Here is an 18889-nt window from a genome sequence, read left to right on the forward strand (position 1 = left end):
TGTAAAAGAAGAAAAGAGAAAAAAATGATTAGGGCAAAGACTGTACAGATGTGCTTTATACAACTGATGTATGTATATGTATGAACTGTGAAAAGAATTGTATGAGCCCCAATAAATTGTTAAAAAAAAAAAAAAGAGTCAACAACACATTTAGTTGTTAGACAGCTCCATGGGACACATCCAGGGAGCGGGACTCCTGGCGCTTGCACCCTTTGAGCATGCCTTAGAACTAGACCAGAGGCTCCTTGTTTCACGTGGACATGTGAAGGAAGCTCTCCTAGCCCTTCCTGGAAGTGCAACTCCCTCCCTTGCTTCAGCAACCCTTCCAACCTGGTCCCCGGTCCTTCGATCCTCCACACTTCTTTCCTGGGTATCCATTTGTATCTGTATTTGAAGGACTCTGTATTGCACCTCAAGGGAAGCCGTTCAAAACTGCCAGCAACTCCACAGGAGAAAGATGAGGCTTTCTCCTCCCATCAGGAATGCACAGGGGCAGTACTATCCCGTGCTACTGGGTCTCTAGGAGTGGACATCAGCTCAGTGGCAGCCTGTGTGTGAGAGTTGAACAGAGGAACCTTGCTAAAATAGTGTGATGCTGGGCTGCTAACTTCAAGGTCAGCAACTTGAACCCACCAGTTGCTCCTCAGGAGAAATACAAGGCTTTCTTCAGTAGAAAGTCCTTACTGCCCTATAGGGTCAATATGAGTTGGAGGCAGTATGTAGTTTCCTCACACTGCTGGCAGGAGAAATTGGACACTTTGGTCCCTTCTAATTTTTTACATGAAAAGTTGGGTTTATATGGATCAATCTCCACTCTTCAAAGCCTGGGGAGAGTGTGTCATTTCAAAGTATGAGTTCTGCAAAGCACTTCCAATCAAAGCAAAAACAAATCCTACAAGTTATCAAAAGAATAAGAGATAGATTTACACGATGCACCGTCTCTGAATGCAGTGTCATGTTGTAGCACACTGTCTATTATACAGGGATCTGATAGGAACTTAAGAAAGATCATGGTGAGTGTTTACATGTTTTTGTTTATGGGTTTCTGAAATCTTCTCTCCCTATTCCGAGTCTCAGTGTCAAGCAAAGACACCAGCTATGCTCATCATTGGATGGCAGTAGTTTGGGTTGTTGGTAGTTGATGGTGAATCCAGGAGGCTTGGTGGCACTCCATTGCTAACCAGGAAGATGGTATTTTGAACCCGCCAGTGACTACAAGAGAAGGAGGTGGCCATCCTGCAGCCTTGGAAGCCCGATGGGGTCCGTTCTAGTCTGTTCTATGGGGTTGTTGCTTTGTGGTTGATTAACCAGAAGGCGGCGGGCTTGGCTTTGGTTGGGTGTTGAATCAGAGGAACCCATTGCTAAAGCACTTGTCTGCTAGCCAAAAGGATGGTCAGTGGTTCGATCCCACCAGTCAGTCATCCCATGGGAGAAAGATGTGGCAGTCTGCTTCCATAGAGATTACAGCCATGGAACTCCAATCAGACAGTTCTCCTCTGCTCTGGAAGGTCACTCGGAGTATGCACGTACTCACTGGCAATGGATTTGGTTTGGGATTTGGTGTTGAATCCACCAACTTGGCTTCTCAGAGGGTGGCTGTCTCTCCCACCCAGGCCACTCAGCTTCCGACAGACAGCTGACCTTTTGGTCCTGTGAGTGCATTTAAAGACACACTACTAAATGGCTTCACCTGCATGTTCCCTCCCGCAAACCCAGAGCACACAGGCCTTCCCTGCCTGATTTACATGACAAGGAATTCACAAAGACACTGACAGACAAGGAGTGCTTACTCCATGTTGCCTCTGTTTCCCTTTCTTTTGCTGAACCAAGGCTGGTGGTCAACAGGTAGGCTACTGGCAAGCATGGATGGGGCTGAAGCCAGGGTGGCATTTCCTACCTGTGGGCGTGAAAACTAAAGTCACACGCCATGCAACTCCAGGGCTGCCTGGGGGGTAAGTGGGGACTGAGTGACACACGCAGGTTCACCTCAGAAACCCTGCGCTGCCATTTGCTCCTATGCAAATCCTTTCTTTTCAATCAGTTCTTCCCCACACCCCCATGTCACAGGCAAGGGAAACAGACAGGGAGAAGCAAGAGGAGCTAGTCAGAGTCACGGAGCAGGTCAGGGCACTGCAAGGTCATCGATTCTTTACACCCAGGGATTATTTTGGGGCTCATCTACCCACTCATATTGCAGCACAAAGAATCGAAGCTTGAAGAGTTGACTTGTTCAAGGTCACAGTGAGCCAGGACTGAGCTTTCCAACCGCTAAACCAACAATAAGTTCCCAAGCAGCCAAGCTGCCTTGCAGCATCTGACTTCCCTTCTCTTTGTGGCTTAAAAAGTAGCCTGTCCTTCAGAGGCCTAGTTTGGGTTCGGTCCTGTCCAGGAAGTCTTTCCTGATCTCTGAGAAGTCTTTGGAGATCTCGGTTCCCCTTGGAGTCATAGCATCCTTAGGTAGACTTCCCTCTGCCATTCCATGAGTTATGGAACTTGGCGCCGGCAGGGTCATCGGGGTCATTTATCTCAGGTCTCCATTTCAAATGCTTGCCGAGGCCGCTGGCATGCCTTTGAAGGGGGGTTCTTGGTGTGTTGGTGATTTCTGTGTCTTCTCAGAGGACCTAGATCCGGGCCATGCAAGCACAGAACCATCATCTCAAGGCCTCTTTGACTTTGGATGTCACTGTAGCAATGACCACAAATGGGGGTGTCGGGAGACTGACATTCTCATTCAAGCTTTGCCATCTACTCACCATGTGACTCTGGACTAGGCACGTGACCTATCCGAGAATGCTTCCGAATCTGTAAAATGGGAATAACTGGAGTGCCCGCTCCATATATTTTTATGGACATTAAATAATAAAAAGCCAGAGTAAAGCTCTTAGCGGTGCATTAAAAATGCAGTAACTATTTGCTATTCCTTGATCACTTTCAGGGAAATTCACTTTGTCAATGTCATTGACTTATAATCAGATTCTAAAGAGGCCCGGATACCAAAAATTAGCAGAGCTATCATCTCTGGAGGAAACTTCCATTTATATAGAGAAAGCTGTAACTCGACAAAGGGAGGCGAAATATTAGATGGAGGGACAAGAAGAAGTCTTTTTCGTCTGGGTATTCCAATAGCAGAATGGATAAACTCAAACAGGGAAGACCAAAGGGAGGGAAGGCAGGGCCAGGTAGCTGGATAGGGATGAGGATGGTCGGTATGTGAAAAACTACCTTGCAGTCCCCTGGTAGGGCTTAGAATAAAATAGGAGCCCTGCCTTTTATTATTTAATTTGCTCCCTCTCATGCTAGGAGACATTTTACTGCCATTAGCTCCAGAGCCTCCAAATGCCGCCATGGCCATGGCCAGGGCTTTGGCAGACACCATCACCCCCTAGCGGTGGCTCCACATGCCCCTTTACTGGTGGGGTTGGCCTCTACTGACTTAGCCTGGCTTTTCTTCTCCAAATCCCCTGAACCTACAAGCTGTGCTTGAAAGCTCATCCACCCTGCCGGAGACAAGTGCTAGGAGACAAATGGCAGGTGAGCATATTTAGAAGGTCTGGTGGGGGATGGGGCTGCCCAGGGGCCCTGGGAAAGAGAGCCATTAAGGGTTTCTCCTGCACCCCCCACCCTCATTTGCAGCCAGCCTGGCCCTCCCAGAGCTCATTGTGCACTCCGTGTTTACATGCAAACAGTGGAAGACCAACACAAATAGAAAGCCCACATCTCCCTACACAGCTCCTGCTATACCCAGCCATCTGGCAACTGCCTCGCTAGCCAAATCCTAGCGGGAGTGCCTTGGGCTGTCAGTCCAGGGCTTCCTGGGGAGAAGACAGGGCACCCAAAGCGCTCACTGTTCCCCCAAGAGGTCAGCATCTCACAACTCAAAGGCAGGCAGTCCCCAGGGGGTAGGCTTAGCAGCTGTGGGCTGTGTGGGTCAGAGAAGGCAGAAAGGAAGGTTCCCAGTGGGGGATTCAAGACTTCCAGCTCAACACTCAACCTGCCCTGTCTCCCAGGAACCTAGTGTCTCCCGAGAAGCAAAATTTAGGAAGGCAGGCATTACTGGTCCCGGGAATTTGGGGGTATGGCAGGGTGGGGAGAACCCTTACAACTGGTGGACTGAGTCTACCCCAGCTGGGGGTACTGGGATGCTCTTGGGCATTCCCTCCCCAGTCATAACACACAGTGCCTGTAGCCATCATTGCAAGGGCCATTTATGGGACCTCTGAGCCCGGATCTCTGAGTGCCCTGAAATAAGAAGGCAGGGAGGGTGGGTGAATAAGGATGGGATTGGAGCTGTTAATAGAGACCACCTGTGTTTCAGTCCCTGGAGACAGCAGGGATAGGTCCTGAACTCCAGGTTAGCTCCCTAAAGAGCCCCAGTCCCATCATCCCATTCCTTGGAAATGGTTAGCCCACAGGAGCACATGGGGAGGGTTGTTGTTGTTGTGTGTATTTGTGTGTGCGCGTGCGCGCATTAGCCTGAGTGTGTGCGTGCGTGTGTATGCTTGAGTGTGTGCATGTGTATTTGTGGGCACGTAGTTCCCCAGAAGCGCCGCCGCCGTGGCGGAAAGTCCTCGGAGAAGCAGCCAGGCACTCTGCCGCCTCGCCCTCCAAAGCCCATCTGGCCCAGATTCCAGCCAGCTGGGGAGAGCCTAGGGGCCAGCAATCCCCAGGCTCAGGCTCCACCTGCAAGAGCAAACCAGGGGCACTTGCTTAAACCCCAGAGGTTGCCAGCAAGAACGGAGGCTAGAAGGGAGGAGAGGTCGTAAAAATGCTAAATATTGGGTTCCCGTTCTGGAGTCTAGTAAGCAAGGAGTTAACCTGGGCGGTCCCGGTCAGCATCTGGAAGGCGCTGACTGCGAAGGGCCGTTCCCACCCCCGCGATGTGCCAGCCGGGTCCCTCGAAGAGCTCCGGAGTCTCCCAGCGAGCCCGGCGCTGCTGTTGGCCAGACTCTGGCAGCCAATCGTGCCCCGCGCCCCCGAGGGGAGGGGACCGCGAGCGAGAGAGCAGCGCGCGCCAGAGCTAAGGGGGAACAACATTTTTGTAAACGCTCTCGGAGATAATTAAGCTATCAATTACCCGAGTGGGAAATCAGCCGCGCTTCCCACAGCTCCACGCAAGGGCCGACTCCTCCGGGATTCGCGCCGGGAACCAGCAGGCAGCAAGCTGCTCGCGAACTTTCAGATTAACTTTTCTGTTGGTGCCCCCTCCCCGTATCCACCCCACCTGCACCTTTCTCCTCTTCTCTTCCTTCGGCTGGTCTTTAAGTTATTATTACTATTATGAGCCCAGGTGAGCGGGCGAAGACGGGTAACAAAGCAAACAAGGGCAAGAAGGACCTGGGAGAATCTAAAAGTGGAGCCTTGGGCGCAGAGCTCCAGTCCTCCGAAATCAGTCGATCTCCCCCAGCCCCATTTCACAGATAGCCAACGCTGACGCCCAGAGACTGGCAGCGACTTGCCCAAGGTCACACAGCCCAAGCACAAACAAGCGCTTTCGGGGGCCGGCTACTTCTACCTGGAACTACTTTGCGGCTATTCTATGGGCCAAGGCAGCCACAACACTCAGAGGTGGGGTTGTGGGGGCGGTCACCGCCGGTAGCCTAGGACCATGGCTGATGGAGCAATGGGCGCAGGGACCCAGAACTGGGGATAGCTCCCAGCCCCTTCGTGCGGGGTGGGCCATGCCTGCGCTCAGCTTCCACGGAGACACAAAGTCCTGGTAATAGCTCCCCACCGCGGGAGGGGGGTCACACTCCCTGGCGCCCGCCGGGCGCTCTCCGTCCTCGCCCCACCTGCCTCTCCAACCACCTGTGCGCCCGGAGCCCCTCGGCCGCCCTCTCCCAACCTTGCTCAGTGTAGCGAGGGCCGGGACCCCAGGGTGCTCCCCACCCGCCAGGTCTCCCTCGCGAGCGCACGGCTCCGTGGGACCCCGCGTGTGCCGTGCCGTGCCGGCGCCGGGACTGACCGAGGGTGAAGAAGGGCAGCTCCGTGTTGTCCAGGTCGTCCTGCACCGCGATGCGCCCAGGCAGCTCGTTACGCACAAAGAGCAGGAGGCGCGACTCGGCGGCGGTGCCCGCTGAGCCGGCCGAGCCCGGGGACGCGGCGGCGGCAGCAGCGGCCGCGGCGGCGGCGGCGGCTCCGGCCGCGGTCCCAGCCCCGGCCCCGGCGCGGGCGCCGCTCCAGCCGATGTCGCTGTCCCGCAGGGCGGGCAACGTGGACACCGTGACAGTCTTAAGCCTGCACGGGCTGTCCGGCTCCCGGGAGGCGGCGGCCGCGGCGGCGGTGGCGCCGGCCAAGAGCGGCGGCGGCAGGAGCAGGAACAGCAGCAGTAGTGGCGGTGGCGGCGGCGCCGGGTGGAAGCTGAGCCTCGGCCGCCCCCGGAGCCCCGAGCCGGGGCTACGCCGGGCGCCGGCGGCGGCCATGGCGGGAGGGGCTGCGGTGCTGCGGCCGGCGACGGCGGCGGCGGCGGAGGAGGAGAAGGCAGACGAGGAGGCAGCGGCGGCGCCGGCTGACGGCGAAGCGAGCGGGGATGCCGGAGCGAAGGAGCCGAGAGAGCCGCTCGCCAGCAGCCCCCAGCTCCCGGCTCCGCCTCCCGATCGGCCCTGGACCGCCCCCCCGCACCGCCTCCCGGGCCCCGCCGCCTGGCCCCCTTCCTCGGCTCTCCGCACAGACCTGGATGTTCTCGAGGCTCCGCCCGGTCTCTTGCGAATCCCAGACGCCCCCTCCTCTTTCCCAGGATCCCCCACCGCCACCCCTAAACGTTCTTCAGCCATGTCACCCTACCCTAAACGTCTAAGACTTGGGGAACCTTCTTGGCTCTCCCTGCCTAAGCATGCCTTCACCTCTTCCGGCTCAAGGTCCCCCACCCCTGGCTCAGCCCAGAGGCTGCACCTGGGGGGCATGCCTTAGCTTGGCCTGGCAGGAAGCCTTGGCTTCTGGGTGGTAGGGGGCTCTAAGGAGGCCAAGACTTAACTTGTTTCCCCTCAGGCCCAAGAACAAGTCCTGTTCCATCCATTCTCCAACCTGTTTTGGAATCCCTGATATATAAGGCCTGTGCGCCAGTCTCCTCCCCAACCCTTTGGCCACAAAGCATGAATTCCTTCCATCGCTGTCCATACCCTACTTCTTCCCTCCATCCTGGCTTCCTTAGTTGCACCTACTGCTAAGGGACAGAGGGGTGCCCAACTCCACCCTCTACCTGGACAACCGCACAATCCAACCTGGCTATTCCTAGTCCACCTTGCTGCTGTTTAGCCTCCCAGTTCAGAGTTGCCCTACTTGGCTGCTCTGCTCTCAGTGTGAAATTCCTGATAGGAGTAAAGACAAAGGCCCACAGTCTGCCTATAATCCTTTCTGTACCCCTATGTCTTATGCCCCCGCCCCATGCCCAGAGGAGGAGTCTCCTCACCAATCCTGCACTACCAGACTTTCTTTCCCCTAGATTCAAGCAGAGCCCCAAATCTCTGGTCCTCAGAAGCCCCTGCCTTGACCTCTCGCCTTGGACTCATTCTCTCTTTGACCTGTTCCTCAGAGCCCACAAGAAAGGGTCACCTCTTTGGGCATCATCCCATGCTTGCTGTCCCGCCTGCTCAGGACCCTGCTTCCCTTTATGTTTCCTCTCCCGGTTCTCTCTTTCATCTCTCCATGCATTTCCTTCTTCCTCATCTTGACTTTAATCTTATAAATGTTCCTTCCCCATAATTTGTGAGCCATTTCCCATCTCCCGGCTATGAGCCTTTTGTGCGATGTCTCTGCATTAGCAGCTCTCTTCTGGGCCCTTCTGCCTGGTGTCTTCTTTCTCCTTTCTATCTTTAACCCTTCCCTTGAACCACCTTCCTCCCATCCACACCCTCCACACTGTCATTACTCTTTGGCTAAAGGGGGGAGGGAGGAGGAGAAGACTGAAGAGAAGCCAAAAGGCATGCCCTGGTTTTGACCTTGACCTTTTTTTGTTCATGAAACATTCCCCCGTGTTCATGAAACAAAACTAGACATGCACATGTTATCTTTAATACATGACCACAATCCAGGGAGGCTCGTATCTCAACTCCCATTTGCCAGATGAAAACACTGAACACTTGAGGTTAGGGAGATAAAAAGGACTTTCCAAGGTCACACAGCGAATGAGTGGCCATGCTGAGATTTGAACTCCAAGCTCTGAAGCCTTGGCAGTTTCCATTAAATTACACTGTCCTTGGTGACCTTGGCAAACTCTACCTGCAAAGATGCCTCGACCAGCGCATCTGCACTAGAGAAGTTGGGTTTGTTTCCGTGGTGAGATTTGCATAGTTAAACTCCTGGCTCCATTTCCTCAGTTTACTCATCTGTGAATTCAAGGGTGTGGGGTGGGGGGGGGGAAGTTGGGCTTTCAAGTCGTCCGATGCTAAACCATCTCTTGCCTCTCTGATGCCTGCTCCACACAGACTCCTCAGAAATATGTCACCCCGCCTCCCTTAGTCTCTCCTTTGTACCCTTACAATCCACCACTATCCTCTGCATTGGGGCTTTCTGATTTTCTATGCCCCTTTCTTCAGATATGCTGACATACTCCATTTATAGAAGTGCACGCCAGGAAAAAAGGGTTCCCTTATGTAAGGCAGAGTCTGTGCAAGTCCTTCATGGACCTCTGGTACAAAGGCTTGTCAAATGAGACCAACACTTTCATTCATTCACTCGCCACCGAATATCTGGGCTCCGACCGGCAACGATATGGGGAGGCCTAGATGGATTAAACACGGCTCCTGGCCTCGGAAAGTTTATACTGATGTGAGCGAGGTGAGATGTGCACAGAAATATCTCAGGCACCAAGCAGGCAGGCAGACATGTGTTTCCTGATGTGGCGTTTGAGAACGGTGCTTGGAGAAATCAAAGCAAGCTTCTCCGGGGAGGTGGTATGGAGTTGAGCCATAGCAGCCTAGTAGCATGGGGGCAGGCACTGCAGGTTCTAGAAGGCGGTTGGCATTTTTTGCAAAATCAGCAGCGCAATCCCTTTTCTGCCTCAGAGAATGCGCTACCTCCCACCAAGAGCAGGTTAAGCTTCAAAGATACTTTTTCCGGCTCCAGCATGCCACTAAGACGTGGGCACATAGCTCAGAGTTCACCAGTGGGATTCCCTCACTCCGGGTGCAAGGAAAAGAAGCTTGAATGAGGAAGAATTCATTTGGGGACCAATGTGGCAATGGTTGGGGCCACTGCTGGAAATGGCACTCGTGTCCGTCAGTGCCCAAAGCCCAGCATCATTGGTGTCAATGTGTGAAGTGTCCTGTTAACGTATGCCTGGCTGCAGCTGCAGAAACATTTGCACCAGCCCAGGTCTGAGCTGTGGTTTGAAGTGATGCTCTTGATGTCATGGACTGGATGCCTAGATCCTGTGCCCTCCTGGAGAGGCTCAGCAATCTGGTATCCTCGTAATGAATTCTGCTTCTGCCGAAATTAGCCAGAGTTGGATCTTTCTGTTACTTGCAACTAAGACTCCTACCTGCAGGCACAAGTGGAGAGTGCAGACTGTGGAAACAAATGGGGGTCAGGGAGGGCACAGCTTATAGAGGAACTTCAGTGAGGAGGAGAGGGGGTGACTGAAGACAAGGCGGGAAAGGGCAGCAAGGAATTTGATGTTCATTTTGAGAAGTTTCAACTCTATCTAGAAGGCATTGTCAAATCTGGAATAAGCACAGAAAAATAACTCCTATTTCTGAACACATACACTGTGGCTTCCAAACTTTATACGGCGTAACAGGAAATGCCAAAAACAACTCGTGTCTTACCGAACTCGTGCAGCCTCAGAAATAACTAGGCGATGCATAGTAGGTGCTCAACAAATGGTTACCGCTGTTTTAGTACGTAACCTCTGCAACATCTGGAATAAGAATTGCCATCCACATTTGATAGATGTGAAAGCTGAGGCTTGGGGAAGTTGAGAGACTTCACTTTGTGTAATTTCCAATCGTGCAACACGTGCCTGCCTGGCCAGCCAATCCCTCCTCCATCTGACCCAATGCTCCACCTCCCTGCCATCCACTGTTGGGTGGCGAGCTTCACCCTCTCATCCTCCCCTTTCCCCCTCACTCATTCTCTCTTAGTCACATGCCATTAGTGATTTCATTCCATCTTTGCTAGGGACCCCTTAGAGGCTTAGACCCTTAGCTCCGACTCAACCAATCTGAAATCCCTTTTCATTCTTTCTAATTTTTTCCAGCCCTCCCAACAAAGCCTGCTCTTGTTTCACCTTTTAGCTTTGTCTATCTAAGTGGTTTTTCTTTCTGTTATTTCCCCACTCCTTCATATTCTACTCTGTTTTACAAAATCCCTCCTGTTCAGATCCCCTGGCTGAGGCAGCTTGGAGTTGTCAGAAAAGCAGGGGCTAGGGAGGCAGCCAGATATTGGTTTAGATATCAGCTTTGCTATTTATCTACTAGGACAAATCAATTAACAGTGTTCTCATGAGATGTTTTTGTTCATCGTTTGTAAAATGGGGAAAGTGCGACCCACGTTTCAGCATCCTGATGGGAATTAAATGAGAGCATGAATATAACAATATCTAGCACACGGTAGCTTCTCATGTGTGTGTGTGTGTGTGTGTGTGTGTGTTGCACATTTTCATATGTATGACCTCACCTAATCTCCATTGTTGTTGTTGTCAGGTATCATATGTAGACAAGAACCAAACACCACCCAGTCCTACACCATCCTCATAATTATTCTTACACTTGGGTCCATTTTGGCAGGCACCGTGCCAATCCATCTCTTCAAGGACATTCCTCTATTTTGCTGCCCTCCCCCCTTCTTTACTAAGCAGGAGCACAATGCTAATTTGATCCCCGTGAGAGTGTCCAGCTGCACATCACTGGGTTCCTAGCGTTCTACCTCCACTCTGTCCTGCCCACACTGCTCTCTTCTCGGCCCCTGCAATGTGTTAAACTCTTGTCCAGAGAGGTCTCCCTTCAGCCTTTGCCTGGCTACCTTTTACGTTTCTGTTATTGTCATTCACAGTCATGGAGTTGCCCCATCATGGAAATCCCCAGAGGGCTTAGCTAATAACCAATAAAGCATTTTCCCTGAGATGACTTGCCTAGCTCATTGTCATTGGATGCCTTGGGTCATTTTTTGACTCAAGTGATGCCACATAACAGACTAGAAAGACCGCACAAGGCTCTCCAAGCTGGAGTTTCGATGGCAGCAGACCGCCCGGTCCTTGTCCTGCAGAGCTACTAGATGGGTTGAAAACACCGACCTTTCACTTAGCAACCTAACACTTAACCTTTGGGCCAGGAGCTCTTAACTAGTAGCCGCTCTTGATCGTCCCCATTATGCCTTTTCATATCTTCTTGTATTTTTATATTCGTTCCATATTTTAATATTTGATTATCAATTGATGTGTTAGGAACCTGGTAGCAAGGTCAGCAGTTTGAAACCATCAGCCGCTTCGCAGGAGAAAGACAGGGCTTTCTTCTCCCTAAAGAGTTACAGTCTCGGCAACTCACAGGGATGGTACTATGCTGTCCTGTAGTTTTGATATGAACCTCGATGGTAGTGAGTTTGCGGGTGTTGGGTGTTGATGTATTGGCTTGATATGCGTCTTCCCCACTGGACTGTAAGCTTCAAGATATCAATGCCCACTTGGGTCTTAGCCCTCTGCACGCACAAGCTAGTCCAGTAACTGGTACTGAGTTGACACAAAATATTTGGTCACTGATGATCGCATGTTCATTTCAGTCTGACCCAGGCACAATGCTGGACTCTGGTGAGACTAACGCAGGGAATACAGCACAGATGGCATTTTTAGGAAACTGATACTTTCTATAACCGGTGTGTCTCCTTCCCCCTTTGTCTTCTTCCTTTCCACCCTCCCCGCTCTTTCCCTACCTCTGTTCTCCAGCATCCCCTGATTCAAGTGTCTTTTTGCAAAATCCTTCTACTCTAAGACTCAAGATGATCTCTATAAACACAAATAAACTCCAGTCCAGGAAAAGAAAGTGCTTTCTCTTGCTTCATCTCGGCTCGATCTGAGCTCCATCTTTCATCAATCCTCTTCGCACTCATGAATCTCCACCATTTGTTTCCTTGCACTCCAATCATGGCCTTCTCGGTAACTCATGTCGTCCTGTTAATCCTGCCGTTCGCCCTGCAGCACGGCAACTCCATCCATCACCCAGCACATCCTGTTTTCTTTCCTTCCCTTCAACCACCTTCCGCCAGACGCTTTCTGTTACTGTCTCTTTGCCTTTGCTCGGCCAACCCATGGGCATATTGACCCAGGCTGGTCTGGGAGTAATTACAAGCTTAAGGTCAATTTTGAAGCCTTCTCTTTTATTTTTGAGAAATCAAAAATAGATAGCTGCAAATAAATCTATCATTGCTATCTTTTCCTTTGACTCAGTAAGTAAGCTTTTCTGGTGATGTAGGTTCACAATCCCTGCCCTCCCCCCCAACCCCCTACCATTTATTGTTTTTGTTAGTCACTGTTGAGTAGCTTCTGACTCATCGTGTCTGTGTGTGTGCAGAGGAGCACTGCTCTATAAGGGTTTCAAGGCTGGGAGTGTTTGAAAACAGAACACGAAGCATAGGCCTGTCTTTCTAATGTCCTCTGGGGGTGGGTCAGAACCACTCAATTGCTGAAAGACCCAGGGACTCCTTACCACTCATTACATGATGTTACAGGGCTGCTCACTGTGTTGGGCTGCTCACTGCAGTTCAATCCCACCCGTCCTTCCAAGGGAGAGAGATGAAGCTTTCTGCTCCCATAGAGATTTACAGTCTCTGAAAGGTCACTGTGAGTCAGAATTGACTCAAGAGCAGTGGGTCAGAGATATTTTTCATAAGACTCTTAACCTCTCTGAGCCTCCACTGCTTACCAGTAAGTGGGAGTGATGAGAACGTTTCATGAGCCGGTTGGTTGAAGAGAAAGCATCCAGTACTGTCTGGCGCACCGCAGGCTCTGAGAGCGTTGCTTATTTCCATCTCCGAATGTCGAGTTAGCTGGTCCATTTGCGACCTCTCTGTCTCTCTGCTTTTATCTCTTCACTTGCCAGTACCCTTTCCGGAACGTTTCCACTAGCAAGCTTCCACCATTGTCTCTAACTTCTCTTTCGTGAAAAACGAAAGAGTGTTTTAATCACCGTTGTCTTTCTTCATTCACACTTGCATCTGTTTGACTGATTTTGGCTTCAACCCAGTACTTCTCTCACTCTTTCCCTTAACAATTCTTCAATTTATTTTCTTTTTTTCCCCTGGAGCGCATACCTCGCACTGCCTCCCACTTTTTCTGTCCCCAGTTCTCTAAATCAACCTTGCCTTTTTCCGTGATTTACGGCAGTTATTTCACATCCTTCTTACACCATCCAGTTAAAATCCGCACAATACTCTCTTCCCTCATTCATCCTTTTGCATTTTATTTTTTAAGCCCACTCATCTTTAATTCATCCTCCATCATTCACTTGCTGGTGCCCAGCTCTCTGTATCATTTCCACTACTGAATCCTTTCATCCAATCCTATTTCCTTCCTCCTTTGTTAGACTTGCCATCTCTCATCATTAACACATATTAATATGTGATGTTCCTTGAATCTTCTTCTTCCTCCCAATGTCAATCCTGCTGTGTTCAGGGTCCTCTTACTGAGTCTCATTTGGCCACTCCTCTCTGAAACCTTTTCTCTCTGGGGCCCTGCTGTATTTAATTTTTTAATACCCCTGGAATATCTGCTATGTATTTATTTGAGCTAGACTGCTAATTGGATGCATTCGAATGTTTATTCTTGATAAAAAGAATAAGCTTCAGTCTCTGGCCTAGAGCCCTAGGTCATTGTCCTGCAGAGAAGAAGGTCATTATTGCTGTTACACGTTGAACCGACAAAGCAGACGTAAGCAGAGAATGACCACTTCTGGAAAATACCTAGGTGCTTTACCATAGGTTAGCTACAAAACACTTTTTAGAAATAGATAATTAAATCATATAAGAATCCGCTGGTTTGGGATTATTAGTTCCTGGTTTAAATGGGAAGATATTGGAGTGCATAGACAATATATGGTCTATAATTGCAGGGTCTATAATTAACATCTAATAAATCCGACCATTTATGAATAGAGACACAATATAGTAGAAGAGGTTCCTTATGTTTAGAATGAGGTTAATGACTTAGCGGCGGTATTACTTAACATTGGTTTTCCCAACTCAAATATCTTTTCCAGGAGGGTACAATCCTGTCAGTCTTGTCCCCCAGCTACCTAGCACGGAGCAGACCATCAATGAAGATGAGTGGAGGGAGTGAATGCACGGAGAGGCAGATGGCCATTCCAGGATAATAATCTCTAGGAAGAGCAGGCCCTGGTTTTGAATTTCAGCTCTGACATTTAATAACTGACCTTCAGCATCATAGGGAGAAAGCAGATGCTTTCTAAAAATCTGTGTTATATCCTGAAGCATTGTTCATGTCTGCTGTTACATATCTGTTACCTTTCATTATGATGGTTTTAAATTTTTTAATTATTTATTTAATAGTCAAACCAGGGTTCAAATTCCAGGTTTTCCACTTGCTAGTTTTGATGACTTGGATGTGATATTTCTTGAGACATCACTTTTCATCTGTTAAAAGAGAATATTGCGCTCTTTCTCTCTCTTTCTCTGCAAAGTCATATTCCAGTGTGATGAATCATTTAGTAACCCCAAAATGATCTGATTTCTAGGCCCTTGTGCATTTCATTAAAGGAGCCCTGGTGATGTGCCATGCCACCAGGCAAGGAATTAGACTGCTAGCTGCAAGCTCAGCAGTTCAAATTCACCAACCGCTCCCTAGGAGAAAGATGAGGCTACCTGGTCCCATAAAGACTGACATACTTGGAAGCCTTGTATAGGTCACTAGGAGTTGAAAGTGACTTGATGTCAGTGAGTTTGGTTTGGTTGGGTATGTTTTATCACATCAGGAGTCTCATTGCCTTGGCTTTTACCACCTTTACTGATTCTCCCACTATTTTAAGAACCTTTATGTAAACATAACTCCCAAAGCCTTTACCAGATATATCTCAGAAGGCAGAGGCCACCCCCACTCCTGACCCACTTACCGAGCTATATTTGATTACTATTGTGTGAAAATCTGCAGACTCAGCAAAGCGAGGGATCTGCAGGTTCCCTGTCTCAGCCTCAGCCTCAGCCTCAGCCTCAGGCTCACTCTATTTTATCTTAGACTTTCCATGAAGTCTGTGGGAAATCCCTCTTCCCAGATCTGGGGCACCATTTCATTTATTTATGTACTGATGCTCTGGTCGCTACGATAAAAACAAAAAGCATTTACATTCAAAGGGACCTTCCCTCTATTCCCCCTCCCTCTGTAACTCCGTGCTTTCCCCCTTCCTCCTTTCCTCTCCCATTCCTTCCCTCCCTCTCTCCTTCCTTCCCATCTTACTTTCTTGTGTGCCCCCACCCCACTTCCTCTCTCTTTCCCTCCTTCTTCTCTCCCTCTCTCCTTTTCTTCCCAGAATCTTGATGGAGTGCCCACTACATTCTGGGTAAAATTTTAACAGTAATGCACAGGACATAACATGGTCCCCACACTCGTGCAATTTACAGTCAAGAGATAGACAAAAACAAATAAGCTGAAGAGAGCATATAATTGAAAATGTTCAAGTGTGCTACAGTCAAAAGACAGTATGGCTCTGTAAAATAGAATAATGAGAGAGCTGTTAACGTAGATTTGAGGGTCAGGCAGCACATCTCTGAAAAAAGTTACAATTAAGAAGGAACAAAGGACAGCCCAAACTGCTAAGTCAAGGTTTGGGATGGGAATGTGTTCCCATGCAGAAGCAGGGCACGCACAAAGCTTGGTATGGAAATGATGCATTCTGGGACCTGATCATCTGAAGGTCAGGTAGCTGGATAGGTGAGAGAGAATCTGAGAACATAGGAAGTGAGGCTCAGAAGGATAGTATGGTTTCACTGGCTCAGGTTTTTATGGGGCTGATATGGATGTTATTCCAATTTAAATGGGAAACCATGAACAGTTTTAAGTAAAAAGATGACGTGGATCGATGTTTCGTAGGGATAGATTTACTTCGGTTTTTGGTAGAGAATGGATTTGAGTACAGTAAGAGAGGACAGATGGCGCAGACCAGGGAGTCTCTCGCAGATGTCCAAGTGTAAATCTCTCAAGGATATGGGCTTTCCTTGTTTTGTTTTAAATCATTTTATTGGGGACGCTTACAGCTCTTATCACAATCCATACACATATCAATTGTGTCAAGCACATTTGTACATTTGTTGCCATATCATTCTCAAAACATTTGCTTTCTACTTGATCCCTTGGTATCAGCTCCTCATTTTTTCCCTCCCTCCCCCTTCCCCTCCTCTCCCCCTCCCCCTCCCTCATGAACCCTTGATAATTTATAAATTATTATTATTTTGTCCTATCTTACACTGTCTGATGTCTCCCTTCACCCACTTTTCTGTTGTCCATCCCCACAGAGGAGGGTATATGTAGCTCCTTATAATAGGTTCCCCCTTTCTACCCCCACCTTCCCTCTACCCTCCTGGTATTATCACTCTCAGCACTGGTCCTGAAGTGAACATCTGTCCTGGATTCCCTCTGTTTCCAGTTCCTAACTGTACCAGTGTACATTCCCTGGTCTAGTCAGCTTTATAAGGTAGAATTGGGATCATGATAGTGGGGGAGGGGGAGGGGGAGGATGGGAGGAAGCATTTAAGAACTAGAGGAAAGTTGTATATTTCATCATTGCTACACTGCACCCTGACTGGCTCGCTTCCTCCCTACAACCCTTCTGTAAGGGGATGTCCAGTTACCTACGGATGGATCTTGGATCCCCAATCTGCACTCCCTCTCATCACAGTGGTTTGAATTTTGTTCTTTGATGACTGAAACACCTAATCCCATGGACACCTCATGATCACACAGGCTGGTGTGCTTCTTCCAGGTGGGCTTGGTTAGATGGCTACTTGTTTACCTTCAAGCTTTTAATGCAACCGCCCTGCCCCCCACCATGGAGTCCAACTACCAGTGTACATTGATATTGGGGAACTCATCATCTCTACAGAAAACTCTACCTTTGGTTAACTCTGATCGATCATGTTTACCTTCAATGGTAACCCACTACTTACTATGTACTGATTCAGATTCTGTGTCCTAGAGAGAGCAAGTAGAGAATGTTACGCAAAGATGCTCCAAGTATCCGGAAAACCTCAAGGATTTACTGTCCCTGTCAGGCACCTGCACTCTTCTCTCTCTGGCTGTTAGCGTGTAGACAACAGCAACAATAATTAACAGCTTCCGTTTACAGTTAGTGCTTCTACATGTATCACCATAACATTTGACTTCCTCCAACCTTCTGGACCAGCAGGCCGGGTATTTTTAGCCTTACTTTACAAATGACAGAGATCAAACTCAAAGATGTCATGTGGTCAAGGCTGAGCAAATACGGGTGGAGAAAATGAACCCTGAGCCAAGGCTTATAACTCTGCCCCAAGCCTCTTTGGGCTCTAGGATTAAACACGTGCTAGCACAGATACAGAATAAGGTCATGGGTTCTGGCATCGGATCGATTGCTAGGTCAAGCTTTTCTCATACTTGCTGTGGGACGTTACCCTTTGAACTTTGGTTCATGGAGTTGGATGAAGATTAATGAGCTGTGTTAAAAACACATGACACATAATGCTTAGCCTGCCCTGGGGAGCTTACCTTTCATTCCATCTTTTCCATGCACTTTTTGAAGCCCCTTCATAGTAAGCACTCAGTAAATCATAGCTGTTCTCGAAACCCTCTATCTTCTTGTTAAAGCAATATTAGGGAAATAGAAGTTTCTGGAGGTCTGGTATAGGGTGGTTTGGTTGAGAATATTAACACTGCCATGACATATTTATTATCATAAGCTGATTTTTTAGCTCTAAGATGGCCATAATCATACCAAGTTCACAGAGTTATTATGAAAAATAAAAACCATAAATAATACAGGAAATTGACTACCCTCTTTGGACTTGAAAATGTACATTAGCCATCCCTCTGCATTGATTAATATTGTTCCATGGACTGAAATCTCTCCGGTACCTGGCTGGTCAGGTGCGCACTGCTCTTCTCCTCTAACATCTTGAGTTTATTTGGACTCAATCGCAGACCACCTTGCCTTGAAAGTATTTGCTTGTCTGTCTCTACCTTTAGGCCAGAGCTCCTTGATGCCATTTTAAAAATTCAATAATCACACATATATAGCTCTTGCTGTGTGCCAGGTACAACTTCAGGCATTTCATAAATATGGATATATTTAACTCTTCCGTGATCCCTATGAAGGATATGCTACTATCATTCCCTTTAATCGAATCCACAAATTGAGGTAAGCAAACAAACCCAAAGCAAACTCAGAAACTATCAAGTTGATTTTTGACTCATAAGAAGCCCCATTTGTTACAGAGCAGAACTGCTCCATAGAAATTTCGTTGCTGCCATCTCTATGGAAGAAGATTACCATACCTTCCGTGCTCTGCCCTGCTGGGTGGGCTCACACTTGCCAGCTTTCAATGTAGTCGTGCTGCGCAAGCCAAGTAAACCACCCAAGGACCACCGATTAGGAAAGGAAAACCAAGGTAGTGTGAGTCATGCATTCTACAGCTGGTGTCAGTGGCCTCTGGTGGTGTAAATGGTTAGTCCAAAGGTTTAAAGTTTCAAACCCCCCACAGGCACCTCAGAGGAACGTCCTGGTGATCTGCATTTGAAAAGGCAGAGAGATTTGAGAGTCTTTCCGTGAAGTTCTACTCTGCACAAGGAGTCAGCCTGAGTCGGAATCAACTTGAGGACAATTAACAACACTGGCTGGCAAAGAGGGGTGCTAGTCTGTTCCTTTTAATTGTTCAGAGCTCTTTGCAGATGGCACCCACCCACAGAGGACTCATGACGCCCTAA

At 49.0% G+C, this 18889-nt stretch overlaps 1 protein-coding gene across 8 annotated transcripts in view; it reads right to left on the reverse strand.

Annotated features, from left to right (window-relative positions):
• Positions 1 to 6555, reverse strand: part of ASTN2 (astrotactin 2) — a 1111474-nt gene extending 1104919 nt beyond the window's left edge. For 2 of the 8 annotated variants that reach the window (XM_075560396.1, XM_075560395.1), the window contains exon 1: positions 5963 to 6555. In XM_075560396.1, the coding sequence (XP_075416511.1) occupies positions 5963 to 6419 (457 nt within the window). In that variant the 5' untranslated portion in view covers positions 6420 to 6555. The remainder of the gene's footprint in view (positions 1 to 5962) is intronic. The other 6 variants (XM_075560402.1, XM_075560397.1, XM_075560401.1 and 3 more) reach the window with 3 other exon arrangements.
• Between the last annotated feature and the right edge of the window lie 12334 nt (positions 6556 to 18889).

The sequence above is a fragment of the Tenrec ecaudatus genome, chromosome 10 (genome assembly GCF_050624435.1).
Source record: "Tenrec ecaudatus isolate mTenEca1 chromosome 10, mTenEca1.hap1, whole genome shotgun sequence".
Lineage (NCBI taxonomy): Eukaryota > Metazoa > Chordata > Mammalia > Afrosoricida > Tenrecidae > Tenrec > Tenrec ecaudatus.